We start from the raw sequence: 24,304 nt of genomic DNA, 5'->3' as shown, positions 1-24,304 counted from the left end.
AAACAGATGGATTATAATGGGTTTCTTGAAATGACATCTCACTGCGGACCGAAGGGAACTGAATGTGAGTTTGATATATCGCAACCCAGAATTTCCCATAAATTAATGCACTGTATTAAAATGCCGAGGCTGAGTTTAAAAGCAAACGCATCAAAAACATTCATCCCTGTTAGATCTTTCTGTCTGCAGTATCAGTAAATGCAGTTTATGAAAATGTTTTTGAATGCTCCTATTGATCTTCATAGGACCAAACGTTTTAGTGTCACAGTTTGCGATGCCTGTACTCTATTAAATTACATTCAAGGATCCTGTCCAATTATTTAAAAAGTAAGTATATTATTTTGTTAATTTATATAATTATTTATTTTGAAAAATATCTTAATGCTGTATGTTGCTTTATGATTTATGAGTCATACTAAAAATCATTCATGAGCAGCCAGATTCAGGCAGAAATATCAAATGACTACTTATGAAATGATCAGATATTATCGGCTGCATACTGCAAATCATTAACATATATCATATATCAAGCCATCTCATTAATAGCCTACGACATAATGGAGAACTGAATTAAAGTAAGATCATCACATCACTACAAATCATTCCATATAGGCTACTCTTGAAAACAGTATTTTATTTCTTGCACCAAAGACATTTAAAGATTGTTTTATCCTCTTTTATAAGGCCTGGTGGGATAAAAATGAAATTAGCTAATATGATTGCAAATCCAAAAATTAATTAATTTAAATCAACCCCTTACAAAAATTCAATGGCCTAAAATGTTTGTTGCAGTTTACAAGAAGATCATAATTTGATATTGTTTTACATGGGTAACAATCAAGGGTGCACTGAGATTTTATATTGTGCTCCAGCTGATATCAAATTTGTATCAAGGCTAAATATACAAAAGAGGAAAATGACGTTAGCTCAGTTTAGGAAGTGAAGCCAACAGCACAGTCCTTTCAGCACCAGTCTCACATGCAGGACAGTTGTACTGCAACCACTCAAAAAGTTTCATAGTAGCTAACATTTCGAGCTTAATAGCGACAGTCTTTGAATACCTAAAATGTTACAGTATAGTCTACTTCTATCTCGGGTAACAATATATGACTGTAATGATGAACTGTAATGGATTGAGACTCGGCGTTCTTTAAGACCGCGCGCGCGCAGCCGCGTGTGAACGGAGGACTGTATTTCTGACAGAGTTCAGCTGAGCTTCAGTGTGAGGATGTGTGTGAGCAGAAGTGCTGGCTGGAAGATGTGAAGTGTGCATTTGTAAAGCTGCTGTCGGTGAGGCTGAAGAACACGCATGGACTAAACGGACAGAATTAAACACTTCACAATATGAAGACGCGAACGGTAGAGCAAACTCTCTCTGACATTATACAATAACTTTACAAACATATACCATGGTACGTAGTTTCCGCCACGGTGTCATATTACTCCAGTTATTGTTGATAACACAAAAACGTAATCAGTGATGAATATGAAAATTTCTCCAGACTTTAAGAATCTGTACTAAGTATTAGAACGGTACTATTTTGGTGGAAACTGCGGTTGCCATGGTAAACTGTTGTAAGCATGATTTCAATAAATATACTACAGATGCCTGGATTATTAATAAATCAAATAGAGGCACGAATATGTTGCCAAATTAATGTTTGGTGAGCACGTTTTTCTATTGCTGTCTGCACAAATGAAATTATATAATTCAGTGCAATTAAATTTAAATATAAATAATATAAATATGTAAAATATAAATTAAAATTTTTGTTTGGGATGTTGTTTTATTTATTGATTCATTATTTTGGTTAATTTAATAATTTTCATGTTTTAATATGTAAAAATAGCCTTTTGACCCAGTGATGCTTAGATGGGTAATGAAATTATAAAACATTTTAACTTACTAAAAACTTGCAATCAAACTACACTGCAAAATCACAATTTACTCTAACATGGAGCTTGTAAATTTCATGCATATATTAATTTTTTTGAAACACACTAGCTGCTTATTCAGTTCATTGAACATTTCATTTTAAAGCTATGTATCAAATCTTTTTTATGTATATTGTGGTAAATTATTAACATCTCATTCATGCCTTAAAATGAGCCTTCATTTACCGATGCATCTGTGAACAGCAGCATTGATGAAGGATAAACTGAGCATCCTCAATAATAGTTTCTTGTTCCTTTTGTTTCAGCATCATGGGATCATATTGATTGGTGTTGTAAGCGTGCTTACAAGCTTATTGTTCCTGTACAACAGCAGTTTTACTGAGACACCAGAAGATCAGATGCAGTCAGGTGGACATCAGATGGATGTTATACAACAGCAAACATCCCACTTAGAAGGTTACAGCAGCATCGCTGATCATAAGGTGACTTGTTTTCATTAGGTGTGTAAAATGCAATCAAGCACTAAAATGATTAATATGGCACTTAATTTACTAAATTAATTTAGAAACTAACTGAGATGAAAACCTTAAAAAAAATTTTCTTTGAAGCTTCTTTCATGGTTTTCAAATGTATTAATAAACACCCTAGTTTTGACGACTGACTAAACACATCAGTCGTATGAGATCTTCTATGAAATCACATGATTGGCTTGTAAGTTATAATTAAAGACTCTTGATTTAACTATTAAAATGTTAAAACCCCTTTTTTTGTGAAAGTGGAATGCTCAACACCTTAGTATCTTCTCTTCTATATACCCAGCCCAATCCTAGCTCCAAAATGTCTGTTTTTTTTATTTTATTTTTTTATATATAAATGTTTCATCTGGACACCATAGTAAATGTTTATATTAAAATCCATAATCTCACCCCGCAGACTGTATCTGACCAGTCTTGGGTCTCTTATACTTTACCTCTGCAAAAAACCTTAATTGTTTCCAGAATTCAAATTTTCTCACTCATGCAAAAGCCCGTTAACTCGACTTGGATGGGTCAAGACATTTGGATAACTTAAATATGAAGAATCCTTACATTTTTCATCAAACAATTTTTATGCTGTTGCTTTTCTCCTTAGTCATCAAATAATATCCTCAGACAGATAAGCATTATTATATTGGCACTGGCATCGCATGACATGCAGCGCACTATAATATTCAGAAGACTTAGCCATTTTTCTTTCTTTCTGTCATCTTTTTGTGTCTCCTGTCTCTCTGCAGTTTTTCATGATAAATCAGGTGCAGGCCTTTAAAGCCTTTTAAATTACACCATCCAAGTGATGCTATAATTTCTTCCTTCACTCCTGATCAGATAAAGTGGGAAGCTGCAAGCAGGTGTTGTCAAGCTTTGGCCTCATCTTGAGGCATTGTAATCACCAGAACTATCAAGGATGTAAATCTGTCTCTCGGTTCTCTCCCTCTCTTCTCTTTCCCTCCTTCACCTGTGCTCTATAATGTCACCAAGGATTTGGTTTAACACTACAACTGTGCAGAAATGCTATTTACTCTGCATGGGTGTTAAAAATTCACATATAGTTATATGTATATAGTGTGCGTAATGAGAGATTGCACACTGATTACTTGCATAAGTATATCAGGTAAACATGGATGATATATTTTGGATATTATAGGGCTAGTTCACATGAAAATGAAAGCTCTGCATCATTTACTCACCCCCCCACCCATGTGCTTTCTTTCTTCTGTGGAAGATAAAAGGACATTTTGACTAATGTTTACACTAGGGCTGTGCAATTAATCGCATTCGATTGTTATGCACATCTCGTCAGTAAAGCCTGTCCCGTGATTAGTAGTAAATCACCATCACCTGCTTTCAGATTGAGCGGCATTCACTACACAGAGCCGTGGTTCACTGACAAGCTAGGTGATATCACATTCAAAATCAAATGCGATTAATCTGCGATTATGAACGCAATATTGCCTAATTGTCAGAGAAATACGGCTTGCAAGATGGGCATAACAATAGAATGCTATTAAATGCACAGCCCTAGTTTACACTGCTCCCCTCTATACAGTGAAAGTGGATGGGGACCAGGGTCTGTCAAGCTTTGAAAAAGAAGCATCATTATGCACTATATTCCAGGGCTTCTGAAGCCTTACAATAGAATTGTGTCAGAAACAGAAGTACGTAGTGTAAAGCTCTACAGTCACAGTCACCATTCACTTTCATTGTCTGGAAAAAAGCAGCTTGGACATTCTGCTATAAATTACACTTTTTGTTTTCTACAGTATATAGAGAGGGACTATTGTGAAATTAGGGTGAATAAATGATGATAGAACTTGTATTTTTGGACGAACTATGCCTTTATTATGTGTATGATGAAATATAAAGCATCTAAATATAAAACATCTAAGAGAGCTATTCTTGTTAGTGATTTGACATCTTTGTCATCTTTAGATTTGACCCTGACAATACCTGTGCTCATCAAAGCATTGCTCATGAAGTATTCTTCAAAGTCAGTCTCATTGTCATAAGGCATCTCTGTCATACTTCTCACTGACAGACACAGACACGGCTCTCAGGTCTACCAGTTCTCATTAGTCAAAAGAGCACTCCTATCCGAGCTAATAAGAGCTCCAGGAATCAGAGCCAGATTTTAATGGATACTCCGTGGAAGTAATTTTGTAACAGTCAGAAGCGCAAGATTTGCTCGTATTAGTGCAAATGAACAGCCAGTGTGGAAGATCGCTAAATGAACATTGCCTACAAGTCTTCATCAAAAATCACATCCATTTTCTAACCATCAGGGGGAAGGAAATAGTTTTCTAATTTCATTTCACCCTGAAGAGTAGCTGGAAACCGTTCAGAGGATCTGTCTGATGGGAAAAGCTCATTTTGAATGGTGTGATGCCTACGATCCAGTGTCGACCTACTTTGCAATGTAGTGTATGAATTAAGTCATCTTAAAATATGATTTAAAAAAAAAAAATGAAATATTGGTGGAAGTTGGATATTTAATTGGCGTGCTCATATTACCTTTACCGTCATCTAACACTCAATTGCATCTTTAAAAACTATAATAATTTAATATTGTTAAGTGTAATCTTTAGCTAATCTCAAAATTATTATTTTTTCATGCTTGACATAATATTGTGTTGTTTCCAAAATTAAATTTCTATTAAATTTATTATTTTTATATTATAAAATGATGACTTTTTAGAGTTTATCTTTAATTCATATAAAGTAGTATAGAATTTAATATTGACCACCACTGATATTTTCATATTGCTGTGTCCTTGCTCATGAAATAATGATGCAAATTTTATGAAACACAGTTTAACCTCCATCAGTATCATACACTCAATCTAATTTTCAAAACTTCTGTACAGGGAGGGTGCATGTTTTTCCGTAAAGGATAATGGCCTGAATCCATTTTTTTCTCAGAAAGGTTCTCAAAAATAGAAAGGAGGATTGCTAAGTAATTATGATCATATGTCCCACTGGAGAGAACTTAAGAATGAGGATGTTAATGAGAGAATAATAAGTGTGGATGGTTATTTACTGGACCTGATTTGCTTGCTCTCCACTGGGCTATTATCTCCATGGAAACAACCCTGTTTATCACTGCAGAAGAAATCTAATAGCGTCTCTATGGCTAAGAGGCAGAGATACCTGCATAGGGAAAGGGCAGCTTCACTTGCATTATAAATGAATTATCTTACACAGTGGCAGGTCTGTCAACTACTGTGTTGTCTCAGCCCCATTTTGGCCCTTTTGTCTTGAAGTCATGTGTACAAATGAGTCATTTTAGCTCAACTATAAATTGGATTTTGTAAAAATAGTGCAGTACAATGTTTTTAGAGTACATTTAGTGTGAGGATACACACCTTTCCTGCCCCATGTGTTACAGTTTGAAAATCAGGTGGATTGTTTGTATTGATTGACATATTTATAAAAAAGAGCCTTTTTTGTGAATTGAATGCAATCTGGATTCACGTTGAACATGTTATGCTATACCTTTAGTTTTTAAGACACTCTGTAGGCTCTAGGCAAATCTTTCTTCTTAAATGAGGGTTCAGAATGCTTTCCCTTAAAGCTTTTCTTGTGGATTGGTTCAATGCCTTAGTGTTGATTATGCTGGAGAGATTCAATAATGGAGCTAAAAGGTAACAATAAAGGGAAAGGGAGTCTTTGTGGACCAGGCACTTTGATGTGTTCTGCCCTTTCAGTGTGTCCATGCATTCATTTGGTGGTAATCTCATTCACATTGTTAGATCATGTCTCCACGCCAGAAATATCAGATCCAGCCTCGGATGCCAGATACTTTCAGAAAATACCCATTTTTGAACAACTAGTCAGCAAAACTGTCTAATACCCAAACCCCATTAACAGCAAGTCTTGGTACCCAAAACCAGTGTTTTGTCTGGTACATAAAACTGTATTAACAGTCTTCTATCAGCCAAGGAGTTGACTGAGCAAAAGCCAGTGAAGACACCATGATAGTGAGGATGATAAAAAAGGAGCAGAGTTTATCGGATTTTTAACAATTAACAATCATGACAAAGAAAATCAACACTCTTATACAGATATGTACAAGAGCAAGATGATAAATTCTCCTGAAACAGTAACTAAAGCTTTTAAATGATTCCAGAGTGGCCCCAATATTGATCTAATCTACATGTCCCAATTTAGATAAAAAGATATATGATACTCAATTTAGTTTGGCTACCTGTTAATGCAGAACCTCAGCTAAATTGTAGACTGCTCTCCGTTATTGTCTAAGGAACATTCAGTTGAAGTCACTTTACATGTTTTCACTCTGTGTCTCAATTTGGGACAGTTGGTATTTCCAAAAAATCATTGTGAAAACATATTCTTATTTCATATTGTCTGTGCTTTTACCTCTTTATAACTTTATCACATTTAACACACATTTGTCATCATAGCATCTCTTGTTGTCTCAGCATTAGGATTTTCTGTGCCCTATTTACTCAAGTTGTCTGGCAGGTTTATCAGATTGAAACAAGAATTGTAAATTAGAGTGCACTATTTAGATTGTTGGGCGGCAGTCAACTGGTACACTGCCAAATTTACCCATGTAACTTAGAAATCAAACCAGATAGTGGTAATAAATGTGAATACAAATCCATTATGTGTAGAATAAGGAACAATTCCTTGAGAATTGATCCAAATTACATTGCTATGACCTTCTATAGCCATGGATAAATCACTGAATCCACATCACATCATGTTTTGACAATATCAGACCACCAAATGATAAGCCTGTTTTTATTGTATATGACGATTAAAATACCATTGTATGTATGTTAAAAACCAAAGCAAAAAACTAAAGTCTAATTCAGTTTTTTTTCAATCATGTTTCTTTGAAAATATCTCAAATTCAGTAGCAATATGTAGCTTATCTTAGGACATTAATATAAAAAGTCTAATATCTCTTTTGTAGCTCAGAATGTGTCAGTAGTCTGCTCTGATAAACAATTTTTTTTTACAGATAATGTATTATATTTATTATTTTTAAAGATAAACAAAGACCATAGAGACCATTTGGCTGGCGACTAAACTGTAGTCTGGTTTAAGATAATCATTGTAGTCCCCCAGCCCGTATCTTCATGAGGTTGACCCCCGAGGTTCTTCCTCATGACTCCTTCCTACAGCATTTCCCCCAGGCTCATTCAAAATGAATGAGCTAATTCACAATGTATCCATCTGTTTTTCCATAATAGTTCTACATCTCCTACATCTGAACGCCAGGGTAGCTAATAAAACAACTGTTTACCTTGGCACAGTGCAATATCCGTCCTCTGCTCTGGAGGCGGTTTTCGTGCATCCAAACCCGGAATTTTAAACCTTTTTTACTGCTTTAGTTAAAACCATTCAATATGTCAGTATTTAGACAGCAGTGCCTGTTGATAGTGACATTCTGTCAACTATTACCAAAACATCCTAATAATCTTTGCACTTCATAACAACTTATATTATCGTATTAAAATTCACAAAACAGCCCTGAGGGTGCAGGTTTTCCCCAACTAAATAGAATAGAGTTGGCAAATTGTGTTTTTAACATCACACATCCATTAACTTCTTCCACTTTCCCTAAAATCCCTTCGCCCATATTGTTTAAACATGAACACATTTAAAATGCCTGACACAAGAGTCTGACACAAACTGTGTATCTATGTGACCAGATAAAGAAGCATATCTGGGCCCGTATTCACAAAACATTTTATCTTACCACTTCTCCTAAATAGCACTAAAAGTTTTTAGCTAAGAGTTTTCATTAAATCCTATTCACAAAGCTGCTGAGACAAACTTTTACTAAAGGAACAGACAGAAGTCTTAAGCTAAGAGTAAGGGCGGGGTTTACCTTGTTGCTATGGATGATGTCAGCATGCTTACTAACTATGCACACAGTAATTGGCTGATAGTCTCTGTCAGAGATTTATTCATAGAAATATTGTAGAGCACAATATTATGTTGCCATATTCAAATAAAGGTTTTAAAATAAAAATTTTAAAATGCATGCTAAGTGTCACTAATTAAACAAGCAGGCTATATATTCAGCTAATTGTCAGCCTCCATAGGCTTCTAGTCAATATGCATTAGGGCTGCCCTCGACTAAAGATTTTTGTGGTTGACTAGTAGTCGTTCATTTTAAGCATTAGTCGACTATTAGTCACACTTTTTATTAATAAACCATATACATAATTTAATGAGCCTTTAATTGCTTACATAGCCTAATAAGCACTCGAGCACATGCAAAAAAGGCTTGCCACTGCGCACCGGCAAATATAATAATTATGAATGTGTTAGGGGAAAACAGCAAGTACACTGCATTAACATTTTAATAATTTATTGTTACACTATCTTTATACTTTCTGTTTTCAGTTTAAGAGATGAAGTCGGTGACACTGACTCATCATCTCCACAGTATGCATCTGTATAGCCTGCATGTTTCATATGGATTACATAATCTGAGAATATTTGTTTTCTGTTTGAATTGGTTCATTTTAAAAGATTTTAGTTCAATTCACTCTCTATAGATATATTTTTCATGTTTTTAATAAGGCAAACATAATAAAAGGACACATTTAATTCATAATTAAATATCATTTAGTTAAAAAAATAAAATAAATTGTGAATCGAATCGAATCGTGAAATCAAAATCGTGAATCGCATCATGAGTTGAGTGAATCGTTACATCCCTACTAAATGTTTTTTCAACTACGTTTTAATCCAACTACGCCTGTAGTTACATCCTCAAAAAGAATCTCAGCTTCTGAATAGTACCAAAAATAAAATGTGTTCTTACATCCTCACAGCAGCTAGATGTTACTGTATAAACCCTATTGAATCAAAATCTTTCAAAATATTTTTGCAAAGACTGGTAATGAAATAGCGGTTACAGATAAAATGGCAAAGAAAATATCTAGTAGCATTGACCAAAACCAATTAGCAGTGTCACTAAAAACCATTGTTGTTCTAGAAATTTCTCAAATGACCAGTTTCTCATGTCATTGAACCTTTGTAAAATAACCTAATGAAATGGCTCCCTCTCAGAGCCTTAGACAAGATGATAATTTCACACTGAGCTGAGAAACTTAGCCTTACTTAGCCTTCTGTTTAATCTGACAAATATCTTTTAACCCCTTCAGATTTTCTGTTGTCACTAGGTTACCTGAGATCACCTTTCTGCACTGTGATTGTATATTTAGCAACTATTCATCAAGTATTACTGCTGCTGCTTTTTTCTTAACTCTTACTCATGAAGACAAATAGCCCTTCAAACAACACATCATAAGACCAAACAACAATGGAAAAAAATTATAATATAAAAATAATACTATAATTTAAATGACTAATCAATGAATAAATCAATGAGATGAGTATAAAAGTGGTTATTTATATGGTTATAAATATATAGTTCAGTCATGAAACTCTAGATGGCGCAGGCTGATGGGTTGTTAACGTAACAGATGATATTCAGAGAGTTAAAGGACTTGGCACAAGCTTATTGGTTCATGCTGCATATGCAGCCAATGAGGTTACTGCCTTGCATTTATATGACTGGCTAGCATTCACTTGAGATTCTTGCAGCGCACTTTCAGAGTTTCTCTGAAACCCTCCACCTTCCCCAGCTCCACCTGTATAGATCTGCTACAGATAGATATTTAATGTGGGGTGTACAGTCAACAGTGTCTGGGTAGTTTACCTGTGTGGAGGTAAAAAGGAAAAAAAGATTCATTATAAGGCTTGAAAGTCTTGAAAAAAAACTTTTATTATTATTTATTGGAAAAAATAGCAGTGAAGCAATTTTGTTTTAAAAATTGATTTTCTAAAAATTTAGAGTGAGTACAAAAACAACTTGACCCAGAACACACACACACACACAAACATCAAAAGCAAATGAAACAAACTATAAAAAATAATAAATTTATTAGAGTCATTAGATCATACCTGGATCATTTCAGAAAAAAAATTCAAAAGTTTATGATACCAACTTGAATAAATTATATGTTGAACATGAAATCTAAAACTTCTCATCATTGTCTCCATCCTCAGCCTCTTAGGATGCATTGCAAAAGCTGTGCCTTAGTGACTAGCTCTGGTCACATGACTGGAAGTGGTCGAGGTGCGGAGATTGACCGCAAGGAGTGCGTCATCCGTATGAATGATGCCCCAACACGAGGCTACCAGAGGGACGTGGGCCAGCGAACGAGTCTGCGTGTGGTCGCACACTCCAGCATGCAACGTGTGCTACGAAACCGCCTTGAACTACTCAACTCCAGCCAGAACACCTTCTTTATCTTCTGGGGGCCTGGAAACTACATGCGACAAGATGGTAAAGGCCTTGTCTACAACAACCTGCGTCTGCTGAAGCAGATGATGCCTAAACTACAGGTGTACGTCATCTCGAGGTTAAAGATGCTGCATTTTGATGAGCTCTTTAAGAAGGAAACAGGGAAAGATAGGTGAGGATGGTAATGTTTCTTCATGTTCTAATCGCATTATAATGTAATGTTTCTTAGCTAATCGCATTATTTCTCTTGATTTGTACCACTTGCTGCAAGATACTGTAGAAACTATTTATAGTACATTGTTTTATAAGAGGACTCCTGCAGATCCTTATTGTATTGAGGTTATACAGTAATTAAAAAATACAAAAATATTTTGACATTTTTATGAAATGGCAAATTTTGTTCCGTAAATGACATACAAAAAAACAACTTGACCCAGAAAGACTTTATATTTATGACTCAAAACCAATTTTTAGTAAAATTGGGAATTTTGAAACTTACCACAAACTTAAAACTTAAAAATACCACATTATTGTGTACACTCAGGTGTAGTCAAGGTGCATTTTATTTGAGTAACTTTTAATTAACCACTTGAATTTTTTAGTTATTGATTATATCATATTATTAGATTTTAAATCACTTGCTGCAAGACACTGTAGAAACTATATACTTTATTTTATAAGATATTGCTGTGTACAATTTCACTGTATACACTGTATACTGAATCAACTACAGTATTATTATTTGTAAAACCAAATTAGTAAATAAAAAAAAAATGTAATTGACTAGTTTGTTACCAGATCAATCAATAAATAAACTATTTAAAAACTTTATTTTCTAAGACCTTATTATAGTATCATTGTATTTGTAAAACCAAATTAGCAAATTCAAAATGTATTTGATTCATTTGAAAGAATGAATGAATGAATGAACGAATGAATGATAAAACAAATAAATTAATAAATAAAATGTGAATATCTATTGTCTAGATTCTGTACTATTTGCTAAAAAACATTGTCGAAAATATATACTTTATTTAAATATATAAATTAAATATACGAAAATGTATATAAAATTATATATATTTATATATGAATATATAAATGAACCATTTATTATTTGCATTACTAGAAACTATTTAAAAACTATATACTTTATTTTATAAGACCTTACAATAATATCATCGTATTTGTAAAAACAAATTAGCAAATTTCAAATGTAATTGATTTATTTGAATGTATGAATGAATGATAAACAAATTAATAAATAAATAAAATGTGATTATCTGTCTTGATTTTGTACCATTTGCTGAAAAACATTGTAGAAACCATATACTTTAAATATAAATTAAAAAAAATACTAAAATGTATATAAAATTATCTATATTTATATATGAATATATAAATAAATTATTATTTGCATTATTTTAATGAAAATTTTAATATACGTTTTAATTTGTAATTTAGCTCAGGACTGAATTATATATCTATATCTATATCTATATCTATATATATATATATATATATATATATATATATATATATATATATATATATATAAACCTGGAAAAAAATAACAGCCATTGGCTAGACAAACAGTTTTTTTTTTATCCACAGTGTTCACAGTTATCAGGAGGATAAACCTTCAACTGGTAAAAATATATAGTAGTAGACTCTGAAAATTAAAAATGTTTATTTCCAAGTAAAAAAAAAAAAAAAAAACACAAAGGAGCCTCATTTAAAGAGAGGTGGAAGTATACAATTTAAATGCAGCACGGGGGGTTGTTAACTAATGTGCAGACCACCAGAGCCTGCTGGAGGCTTGGTATCACTGGCCCACAGGGCACACGGCTTGGCATCAGTGCAGATTAAGGGTAAGTAGAGGATCAGTGCCAGCTGGAGACAGCTGCCAGCTGGGATGTACCCAATCAGACTCAAACTGCTCAGGGCAAAATGCTCAAATGTTCCTAAACTCTTGAGTTTTTTCTGTCTGTTTGTGGATCTTTTATCTCCTTTATCTCCTTATATCGCTCTTATTTCAATCCATCTCCCATTGTAAGTCATCTAAGCCGTCCATTCAAACTAAAACATTGTAAACGCCAAATCTGGATCATGTAACACTGAAGTAATGGCTACAGGGAACAGTGTCGTTTGATCATCACAGCTACATAGATGTGCTCTTTCTCTCTTGTGTTATTCAGAAAAAGGTCCAATTCATGGCTCAGCACTGGTTGGTTCACTATGGCGATCGCTGTGGAGATTTGTGACAGAATCGACGTCTATGGAATGATTTCTCCTGAGTTCTGCAAGTGAGAATTTCTTTTCCATATTCATCATAATGCTGTTGGATCACTGTTGTGTATACTGTGCTTTCATTCAAACCCTTGTATTTTGGTGGTTTATGACAATTTCAGTTACACATGTGACTGTTCTTCTCAGGTCACCTAACCTCGAGCCATCAGTGCCGTATCACTACTACGAGCCTGCGGGGCCAGATGAATGTAAAATGTATCTCTCTCACGAGCAGGGCCGGTACGGCAGCCACCATCGTTTCATTACTGAGAAACGTGTCTTTGCCAACTGGGCACTTATGTTCAACATACACTTCTATCAACCAGACTGGAGACCGGCACCTGTTACAAAAAACAGCACAGACTCCTGAGGTTCAAACACTGGGGTGTTTCTCCGACTCAGAACCTCTGTGTCCTTTTGAGGACAAAACTTGAACATTTGAACTGGAACACATTATGAATGAAAGTTTTGAAACAACAAGGTCTAATTTTGCTGAACATTTTAATTGCAAAAGCTGTGCTGAACAAAAATGTTCAAAGATTATGTTCAGTGTGACAAGAACAAACAGTTTATTATTCACATTACTTATTAATTGAAACAGTATGATCCTCATTGGTTCGTAATTCAGAAAACTGGGTTATTTGTATAGTTATATCACATTTTCTGTTTCCAGAAATTAAAACTAGTTTGATATCTAGGCCATGTTGTTCTCTGTGTGTAATTTCATTTAAATTATACATAGAGCCTCAATAATTTGTGCCACGTGGAGAGTGTCAAACACATAATGTTACAAATTTCTTCTCTCAGTGGCATCCAAAGAAAACCGTTCGCAAATTGTGCTTTTTACAAATGACACTTTTATCATAGGCCCTCATTAGATTTATCAGATTTTGTTTTTGTACAAATAAAAAAATGCTTATCTGTTAATATAAAGCTGTAAATATAGCTTTATGCTAATACTGTAATGTTCTCAGTAGTCTTTACTCTAAATCAGAGGGTCCCAGAATGAGAATATTTTTTATTTTTTTTTTCCTTGTCATATTGCTACATATATTTCATGTTTTAAGCTGTCTTGACGCATTGACATTAACTAGCTTTAGTGAGTCATATGTTGAGTTACACACACACACACACACACACACACACACACACACACACACACACACACACACACACACACAAAAGGATTGATAATCTATCCATAAAAAGTGTAATTTTCAAATGGTCATAACCGTGTACATCACAAAATGTTTCCTGATAAGAAATAAAGCATTTATATTGACGGTTGGTTCCCAATACAGACATTTTAACTTTTTGAACATTAATGCACCCTGGCTGGCACAAATGCTGAAAAACATTCCCACATATTACCAAAACCGCCAGCTCTGACCATGACAGCATGACCTTTAGAGTGAGGGACAGCTGGCTTTGTTTTTTTTTGCAATTCCACACTGCTCTTCCTTCAATTCCCATTACAAAGGTTGTGTGAGAGCATATCGACTTGCTGCCTGCAACGCTGTTCATTTTACCTTTACAGCTGGAGGTTGGGGCCAATGTGGAATGCTAATGGTGTGACATTCTGTGTTCTTGCTCAGGCTTATGGGAGCTGCTCTGGTCTAATGGGATATCATGCTATGAGTTCTGCTTATTCGCAGTGGCCGGCGAATGTGCCTAGCACAACAACGACTGTCCCTCAGGAAGTCTAGGGAAATTGGAGGGCTTTAAAGGACGCTGGAGTCTGTAAATGAGACTGGCCTTTGATTCAGCTCTGCTGGCTTCTACTGTAATCAGTCACCCGAGGCAACACCGTGATTACGGATGACCTTGGATCAGGCAGATGGCCTGAATGTAATAAAAGTGTGAGTGACGTTTCGACTTGGATCCATCTTGTGTTCTCAGTTTTTTTTTTTTTTTTTAACTACTGCGGAGTTTACAAATGTCCTCTGCTGTCTTACACAATATCTCAATATATAAAATATACCGTAGAATGCTTTACCAAAACATTACCATGCATAATATCAGTATGTTATAAATATTTAACCTCATTTTCTAAACATATACAAGCACAGATTCTTTAAAAGATTGATCAATTGTTGTTGACTCAAGGTCAGTACTGCCATCTAGTGGCACTGTTAGTACACATCCCGCTTTTCTAGTTGTAACATTGTATGGGTCAAAATTATCGATTCTTCTTTTATGCCAAAAATCATTAGGATATTAAATACAGATCATGTTCCATGAATATATTTTGTAAATTTAACTTAATTTTTGATTAGTAATATGCATTGCCTAAGGCCTTCATTTGGACAACTTTAAAGGCAATTTTCTCAATATTTAGATTTTTTATTTTAATAATTAAAAAAAAAAAAATATATTATTTGCACCCTCACATTTTCAAATAGTTGTATCTCGGCCAAATATTGTCCTATCCTAACTAACAATACATCAATGGAAAGCTTATTTAATAAACAAAGCAGGGTCACATTTTACAATAAAATAAAAATAAAGTTAATAAATAAATTCACGACGTCAACGAATTGGTTGCGTTGCGGAAGTGCGTCACATTGTTTACAAACTCAAACGGATACGGGTTATTTGTAGGCGTCAGCGTAGCCACAAATTCCTCAGCGTGAGTTAATATGTTAATATCAACCACAATGTCTGTTTTATCTGCTTGTGTATTACATTAATGTGTCACAGATTCAAAAGCGACATATAACCAAAGAGCATTGCAAACAAGGTTAGTGTGCTATTCATAACTGCAAATTTACGTCACTGCACAGAAATAAAGTCACGAGTTAACCAAATGTATATATATTTTAGGAGATACTATATATGGAATAAGACGTTCAATACAAAATAAATAAATTTAAGTTTCTGGTTTTGATGTATGATTTGAAAATAACATTGTATTGATTAGTTTAGTAAAGTTTTTTTTTGTTACCATTGAATTACTAAACTAATTCCACAGACCTGAAGTATTTGCAGTACAACAAATGCTATGCCTAATATTAAGGACATTAAATGGGTACATATTTTTACAAATATTATGCAAGACAGTGTTTCAAATATAGTATCCAATATATTATAAAAATATCACAAATCAATAAAAATAATCAATATAAATTATCTCAATAAAGTTTCGTTGCCATGGCTGATGAAGTAGCACTGTCTTCTATGTCATAAATCTCATTTTCGGTTTCACAGAAAAAATAAGTATTTCATACGAAAAACCAGACGCTGTCGTTCAGTTTAAGTTATGACAATGTTGAGCAATAAATCCAACGAGGAGATCAGATGGATGCTGGATGATTATGGAATAAAACACGGTCCTGTGGTCGGTAAGTTAATAGTCACTGTAATCAGAATGGGCTTGTATTATTTTATTTTATGTAAATGGGTTTTTAATTATTATTTTTTATATTTATTGTTTTCATTTTAATTTTAGTTAATGTTATATTAATCTTGTGTTTTGTCATTTTTATGTTTTTTTTTTTTTTTTAATGTCCGCATAGTTGTCTTGTCTACAGTTTTCGTTCATTTTAATTTCAGTTTTAATTGAGCTGTTTTAGTACATCAAGTTAAAAATAAATGTAAAATGAAAAGTGTTGCTTTGGTAACTAGCTGAATTTTTAAAATTCTTTATTTCCGATAACGTTTATTTTACTTCAAGGAACCTCAGCCCTAGCTTAAAACAATAATCCTGGATTGTTTTTCTTCTTTTTATTGTCCTGCACATGATTTGTGTATATTCATTAAACAGATTCCACCAGAGCCCTTTACCAGAAGAAGCTGAGAGAAGCCATGAATAAACACAGAAGAGCTAAAGCTCAGTCCGACAGGACATTTTACAGAGAGGAGGGTAATTCAACACAACACACAGCATCTTGATGTAATATCATATTACACCAATGATTTGAACCGATTACACTTTTGCCTTACAGAGGATGTCACCTATGTTCAGCATCGCACACCTGTGAGTACTAACACCTATAAAAACGACTTTCAGACTTGTTTCCATGAATACCTGAATAATGTTGCATTTGTGTTCATTTAGCAACGATACGATGATGTGATCAACAGGTAAGTCAGTCTGAATATTATAGCAGTTTAAATCACGTTATGCCAAAATACAGAAACTAACAAGCTCCTTTTGTTTTATTAGAAAGTGGTCTGATTATAGAGGGACGGACTACATAGATGAGTAAGATGGCTTTTTTTTTTTTTGTAGAATTACACTGATAGTGTGTCACCATCAAGGGAATTATTATTTTTATTAATTGAATGCATTAACATTTTTTTTGAAGGCCTGCCATATATAGGACTCAAGCTCCTTACCGTAATATGATGCAAGCAAGAAACTTGCCACAAGAATCTCAAATCCAGGAAACACCAGAGAAAAGTTCATCACGCTTAGTCCCAGTCTGGCTACAGTTTTTAGTGTTTCTGATCATATCTGGTCTTCTGTACTTGGTTTTTATAAATATGGAATCAGCAGAGCCTTTCAAAAGACTGATGTAGCCCTTCCTTTAGTGATTAAACTGAATGTTACATTTCTAAAACAAGCAGTTATTCAGCACAATAGATCTGATTTTTAACTTGTAGTGTTTTAACTTCTTAAATGATGGTCACTTTGTGTGTGATGTTTTATCAAAGTAAGCCTGACATTGTACTCATCTGTGAAAATTAAGGAAGTTGGTGCTACAGGATGCACCTGATGAAAGATTATTTTTATGATCTTTTATTTTGTTCCTTGGTCAAGATAAAATTGTCCATTGTAATGCTGCAATACATTTTACAGTACTGTATTTTTAGTCATTTCTTGGGCTCATAACAGATTGGTATATCACAACTGTACAAGTTTTTTTGTATGAATTACACAAACATATTTTAAAGGATAATGTTACAGAATTTAGTGTTTATTATTTTACAAGAAGCTGATTTTCCATTGCAATATGTCTGAAAGTATCATTTTTGGTTTTGGGTCATACTCTGAATTATATGTATTTGAATATGCCAAATGCCAAATGATCTGAATGCCAGAATTGATTGTTTCTAGTGTTTTGTGATCTAAAAACTACAGGTTTTATTAAAAGGAACCTTTTAGATACATCTCAAATGATTTTTTTTTTTAACAGTAAAAACACTACACATGTCAAAATTGTGATTTTTGTTTTTAATGACAAAATAAAAGTCTACAAATTTTATTACGCTTACCAAAAACTGCAACAAACCAACAACCATTAACTCTCCATATTACAAGATATGGATGTAACAGGAAGTGACAGCTGTGTTTTCGCACTCATTTACTATTGTTTGTATGGGTTACATTTAGAAACATTTTGCTTTTCCTTTTAAATATGGAGTGTATATACTGTACTGTAGTGTTCGCAACTGGTTTCTTGGCTTCACTAGACAATAGTAGTGCTACGGAAAATATTTAGTGTATGTCTATAATTCACACTACAACCTTTATTGCTATTACTGTTATTAATTATTGTTTATATTTGTAAATACAGGGATGATTTCCTGTGCTGTTTTAGAAATGTGTCAGAGGATTTGTTCTTTTGTCCGTGTAAGCATCACATCAGATCTAATGTATAATGCATTCAGAGAGCCACTTTCATTTCAAAAAGAACAAATGAACAATCCAGGTAAAAACACAATTAATAATACTTTTTTATATCCCTGTAGTGACCTAATGCGATAGAGCTTGTTCTTAGGCTGTCTGTCCCACCTGTGATTAACCAAACATAAGAACTGTAGTAGAGAAAACAATAAATATATCATTTTAAATTATAAAGGCCCTTGAAAAATACAAAGAAACACAAGAACCCCCCCCCCCCCCCCCTAAAAAAAACAAACAAAAACATTTCACAGTTTTACAGTCTTTACCTGCAACAATAATGGGAAGCCCTCAGGATGGGAGAGACATGGTACCCTCCGAAAACTAAAAAGCCCTTTTAACCTTGTTAGTGCAAGAGCTTGTGTTGTAATGTCCACCCCTCTTCAAGTCTAGTGATGTCAGCATTTACTTTCAAAGAAAAAAAATCTCCCATCTCCAGTAACACTGAAAGAAAAACCTCCAACCAATGACAATCGAAATGTTTCTCTCTTACCTGACAAAGAATGGCAGATTGTAAGAAATGGTGGTTTCTGTGGTTCTTCAAACTTAGATCTTCCCTTTGGTTTGGCCAGTCCTCTGAAACACCAACAAGTGACCAGTTTCTAGTTACTGAAACAAAAAAACGTATACAAAAAACATTACTTTCTTACATTATGCCTTTATTAATTTCTGATTCATTGTCCAGTGCCTTTGCCTTTTCTCTCCTCAAGTAATACTGAGCAATAAAAAAGTAATTGTACTTGTTTAAACTAGAGTTTTAATGCCTTCACACAAGTACTCATCAACATGGGTGTCTACCGTTTCCTTTCCAACTGTGAAACAATAGCCCAGACCAGGACTGCCACCTTGTAGACAAAGCACATGTGTAAGCTGTATGTACATCGTATCGGGCTGTGTGTGCACATTTTATCATGTACTGTGCTGCTGACAAAATTTTCATCAAGCGCACCATACGCATACCCTAGCATAAGCATAAAAACTGAAGCATACTTTGGGCTTTATTCAAGTCTTAGTGCTTGTTGCCACAACATACAATTCACAACTATTCATGTTGTGCCTGATTAGGAAAAAACTAGCCCTCCTCAAAAAACAAAAACATCTAACATTACCTTCTTTTAGAACTTCCATTACTTGATTGTCAAGGCAATGTATGTGTTGTCAACACCTGTAATTGAAATATAACCTGTCAGTAAAAGAAACACAAATGATTAAATATTTTGAGTTTACAGTTACTCACAGGTGTCTGCGCTCTCCCTCGCTCCAGTTCAGTGGGTTTGCTCACTCTCTTGCAGTACACTTTGGCAACAATCAGAATGGCACATGTGGCCACCACAAATGTCAAACTGGACACCAGTAAACTGATGAACACCGGGCTCATCACCGGATCTACTTCTGAGATTTCAATAAAACAGCAAACCAAATTAATGTCCTTAAAACTGAAAAAGCGACAGATCAGAGATATTTTCTTCAGTATTATGATGTACATCCAAGTGTACAGAAGCCTGTTCCCACCACGAAATAAAAAAGGTAAAAACAACTTTTTATTTTTTCTCATAATTTCATTTCTGACTTATTTTCCTTAGAATTTTAGATTTTTCAATTCTGTTTTTATTTTTTATAAAAAGTTAACATCTACTAATTATTTTCTCTCATAATTCTGAGCTCATATCTTGCAATTCTAACTTTTTTCCCGTTTTCCCCCCCTGAGTTTACATCTCACAATTTTGTGTTCTTGTAAAAAATTTAACTGTAAAATAGTCTGACTTGTGAGATAAAAAGTTGTACTTTATTTTGTGGGGGAAACAACCTTCCATACGAGTGTAATGAATTATTCAGTAAATAAATGGAATATAAATGTGAAATTTCATTTCATGCGAACTTCAGAGGAACTGTTGCTTTTATCCTGAATTACAGATGACTCTTTGTTCAAATGGAGCTACGGTCAACTTAAGCTCACGATGCTTTTAGGAAATGCAGCCCAGGTAATTTTAGACAACCCAAGTCAACCTGGGCTGGAAGTGCACAACTCACCTCGAATAGAAATAGGTAAAGGCTGACTCTCCCTCGATATAAATGTGCGCTCTCCAGTCTGGACCTTGTAGAGACAGCAGTAGTAGCCCTCATTATTGGACTGGGCATTGGAAAAGGTAAAGGTGACGGAGGGAGCGAGGGCCGGCAGAGAGTGCCGGACGGTCCCGTTGGGCCTGATGAGCCGCAGCTGAAAGGATCCTCCTGGATACTGAGGCTGCGTGGAGCAGGTGACATTAAAACTGTGGCCCCGGATGACCCAACCCGGCCGGGCCTCAGGAGAAGTGTTGTACCAGATTTGGGGAGTGTGAATCTCCACTGAGAATAAGAAATAAAGGTCACTCTGAGACTTTTAGCTCTCCATTACAAGTTTAGCAGCAGATGTGACTTACAGACTGTGATGTTAATGAAGTTGCTGTGTGGAGAAAACCCTGAGGGAGAGTTTCCTAGTTTGGTGTGTATCCTGTAGAGACAGCTGTAGCTGCCCTGATGGGAGATTTCTAAGTCTGACAGAGTCAGATCCACCGTCATTTGTCTGGGATCGGCTCTCTGGGTCACTAGCGGTGTGTCCACACCTCTTTTGTACAGATGGAAGTCAATGACAGACTGCCAGTATGGGGCAGTGCATTTAAAGTGAACAGCCTCTGCTGCCGAATAGGTGTAGAAGCGAGACTGAATTGACAAGGTGGGTGCTAGAAGTTTTCCTGGTGGGAGAAAAAATGATGAACAAACACGGGATGCGTAAAATAAACACAAATCTTTCAAACGCACTCATACCTGTGCACTCCACTCCAGCATCCTCACTGTGTGTACACACATCATCATTGAGGGTGCGTTCACACAGATCCAGGGCAAACTCGTCACCCGAGCATTTCACATTCCTCCACAGCACTTCTCCACCGGCCCGTCCGAAACGAGCGCCGCCTGGAATGTCCAACACGACGCCGCAGTCCAGCTCTCTACAAACCACTGCGGCATCCTCCAGATCCCAACCACGCTGGCACACGGTGCCCCACTGATGCCCATGACGCACCTCCACTCTACCCGAGCACCGCTCACCTGCTTTTTCATTCACAAGCCTGGTGATCGGGTCGTCTGTGGAAATAATGGGAATGAACCAGTGTTGTTATCCTCAGCTGAAAGTAAGAAATGGTGACTAATAAAGCAGAAAATAAAATAAAATATAAAAACAACAAAAATCTATAAACTAATATTCTAGAATTACTAAAAGTAAAACTTAGATTATAAACTGACATATTGAAAAAAAGCTAAATAGAAATATATAATAAAACTAATAAAAATGACAAAAGCAGATAGCTAAATTACTAAAATAAAATGAAAATATAAAAATAAAAGCTAATTCAAAATATTAATAAATACTATAATTGCACGCATATGAATTAATCAAATCCATATTTTTTGATAATTGATCAGTAGCTTAGAATAGTGCTTTTTTCAAAGTCCACAGAAAAAACCCCCACCAAATTAATACAATTATGTTTTTTATTTTAAATACTTTCAAATTAGATATAATTTTTTTATTTTTAGTTTTTTTTTAAACTAAATATTTAGTGGTCACTTTATACAAACTATATATCTTCCAGAGATTACTACAGTAATTTAATTTTGCATGTATTTTAATTTGAAATGTACCTTCAGAATGTTATGCTTAATTTATAATTAAGTCTCTATACACGAAAATTAATCTGCTTTTATAATTTCAGAAGGGGACAATCATATTTTGAGAGTCTCCCTGACATAAAAACCCCTCCTGTAGACAACGTTACACTCTTTTTACTCACCAAAGGCTTGAACATCTTCAACAGCAACAGTGCATCCTGTTAAAAAGACAAAGTTAAAGGCACGTTACACTCTTGACATATTCATTCTAAAATTCAGAAATATCTTGCTTGTTTTTAGGCCTTTTGGTTATTTGCAATTATGCATGGATCAAATGTACAATGGTTGCAGCTGCTGACAATGTTCAGGTCTCCTATAATGCATATTTGTAATAAAAAATGAATACATTATACTAACCAAGCATTACCAGGCCCAGAAGAATCCTCGACATTGTGATTTCCCATGTAACGCAAGTGCCAGGGCTTTAGGCTCATTTAATATCTAAATGTCTCTGTCAATGTCAGCAATCCAAAAGCTGAGAGGAGGACCAGGAGCAAGCTGATGCATAGCACTTCAGTCTACTCAGCTAGCTGGCTAACTAGCACTTCTCTATGCATAAGTTGTTCCTGTTCACCTCCATGTGATTGATACAAATACATTACCTATCATAACTCATGCTTCAAAGCATAGGCTCATAGTCGATAGCAGCAAATAGCACATTATTTAGACACAAAAGCTGTAGAACCGGACGGCTAATAATATGCTAACGTTGCCGTAAAGTAAAGAGAGTTATTATTCGCAAAACGAAATACCGATGTATTTGCAAAGCATAATCGAGTAAATCTGTAGTCAGTAATGCTTTGTGAGTTGGTGTTTTATCGCGCGTACGGTATTCCCACACACAAACAACGTGATAATGCAGACTAGCGACGTCCGATTCGTAAACGACTCGTTCTATGGAATCGGATCTTTTCAATAAACCGCTAAAACCTTTCCGAACAAACCGAATCAACGGAACGAAACGACTCACAAGAGCGTTTGCAGTGAAGCAAGGATTTGACTGATTTTAACTGCTAAACTTAGTTTTTTTTTTTATAATTAAATTATTAAGTTGCAGCTAATATTTACATCAAGAACTGTTATTCACACAACATGTACATGAATGTTAGATTGTTGTAAATGCAAATTCTATTTCGTCTCTAAATCACTCATTCTCATGAGCTGAAACATGGCAAATGACTCATTAAATTACATTACTACGTTACCCTTATTAATAAGCGTAATAAACAGCATGTATTGTAAAGGCGTATACGTCAGACGCACAAGAATCACGGCCTGCGTCCCAGTGTGCACGGTATCCGTGCTAAATTCTATGTGATATTAGTCATTTTCAGTACTATTTAGGGCAGATACGGTGGATAGTATGCACATTGGGACGCAGGGACGGAATTGTCTTTTTAACTTATTCTTTGAAATGAGCTGTTCATATGAGTCGATTCGCGGTAATGAGTCAGACGTGCCATTATTCAGATGAGGAGAATGTTCTGTAGCGTTAGATGTTTTTACTGTTCTACGACGTTGCGCAAGATCTGCGCACAAAAACGTTCACGCCGTTTTGCCGCAAGTCTTAAAACAATTTTAGGCTTAAACGTGCAAAAACACATTCAGAGACAATATTTAAAGACACCATAAATCTAAAATAGCCTACAGCTCAGCTATGAGATCTGCAGTAGCCTACTACAATTTTATGAATCAGAATGACAGTTAAAATATCACCAATTAGTATTAGGTGGAACATTAAAACCATAACTTTTATAAGGGTTAGTGAACAGTTTTGACAACTATTCAGGGATCAAAATTTATGTGAATAAGCTTGTGGCGACATCAAGTGGATAAAATGAGGATTACAACACGTGATCATGATATATTTGTCATGCAAATATGTTTGTGAATTAAACCAGAAAACATAAGCTCAAAGGCTCTTGCTTGTCAAGCTTGTTCCTTGTTCATTTCATG

General features: G+C 34.9%; 2 protein-coding genes across 4 annotated transcripts; one reads left to right on the top strand and one right to left on the bottom strand.

Annotated features, from left to right (window-relative positions):
- Window positions 1–1,067: 1,067 nt before the first annotated feature.
- Window positions 1,068–13,650, top strand: LOC109104697 (alpha-N-acetylgalactosaminide alpha-2,6-sialyltransferase 5-like). 2 transcript variants are annotated; one of them, XM_042755110.1, is made up of 5 exons: window positions 1,068–1,359; window positions 2,202–2,378; window positions 10,488–10,897; window positions 12,924–13,031; window positions 13,162–13,650. In XM_042755110.1, the coding sequence occupies exons 1-5, from the start codon at window positions 1,345–1,347 to the stop codon at window positions 13,382–13,384; spliced, it is 933 nt and encodes a 310-aa protein (XP_042611044.1). In that variant the 5' UTR covers window positions 1,068–1,344; the 3' UTR covers window positions 13,385–13,650. The 2 variants fall into 2 exon arrangements, with proteins under 2 accessions (XP_042611044.1, XP_042611045.1); XM_042755111.1 differs by lacking the exon at window positions 1,068–1,359 and having other exon boundaries at window positions 2,264–2,396.
- A 4,996-nt stretch (window positions 13,651–18,646) lies between these two features.
- LOC109104692 (deleted in malignant brain tumors 1 protein-like) lies at window positions 18,647–23,258 on the bottom strand. Of its 2 annotated transcripts, none has more exons than XM_042755106.1 (7): window positions 22,706–23,258; window positions 22,471–22,506; window positions 21,446–21,763; window positions 21,061–21,372; window positions 20,672–20,986; window positions 19,750–20,032; window positions 18,647–19,485 (listed from the first exon to the last, which is right to left on the bottom strand). In XM_042755106.1, the coding sequence occupies exons 1-6, from the start codon at window positions 22,737–22,739 to the stop codon at window positions 19,827–19,829; spliced, it is 1,221 nt and encodes a 406-aa protein (XP_042611040.1). In that variant the 5' UTR covers window positions 22,740–23,258; the 3' UTR covers window positions 18,647–19,485; window positions 19,750–19,826. The 2 variants fall into 2 exon arrangements, with proteins under 2 accessions (XP_042611040.1, XP_042611039.1); XM_042755105.1 differs by having other exon boundaries at window positions 18,647–19,249.
- Window positions 23,259–24,304: the final 1,046 nt, after the last annotated feature.

This window comes from Cyprinus carpio, unplaced genomic scaffold (assembly GCF_018340385.1).
Source record: "Cyprinus carpio isolate SPL01 unplaced genomic scaffold, ASM1834038v1 S000006640, whole genome shotgun sequence".
Classification (NCBI taxonomy): domain Eukaryota; kingdom Metazoa; phylum Chordata; class Actinopteri; order Cypriniformes; family Cyprinidae; genus Cyprinus; species Cyprinus carpio.
The sequence above is the reverse complement of the archived record's forward strand: the minus strand, read 5'-3'. Positions and strand labels throughout refer to the sequence as shown.

Bases quoted from the DNA above. Each gene is read 5' to 3' on its own strand.
- LOC109104697 (XM_042755110.1), top strand. The intron at 2,379-10,487 runs GTGACTTGTTTT...CTCCATCCTCAG, and splicing joins GCAGCATCGCTGATCATAAG to CCTCTTAGGATGCATTGCAA. The intron at 10,898-12,923 runs GTGAGGATGGTA...TGTGTTATTCAG, and splicing joins AAGGAAACAGGGAAAGATAG to AAAAAGGTCCAATTCATGGC.
- LOC109104692 (XM_042755106.1), bottom strand. From the start codon at position 22,739: ATGTCGAGGATTCTTCTGGGCCTGGTAATGCTTG. The intron at 22,507-22,705 runs GTTAGTATAATG...TCTTTTTAACAG, and splicing joins TCTGGGCCTGGTAATGCTTG to GATGCACTGTTGCTGTTGAA. The intron at 21,764-22,470 runs GTGAGTAAAAAG...TTATTTCCACAG, and splicing joins TGAAGATGTTCAAGCCTTTG to ACGACCCGATCACCAGGCTT.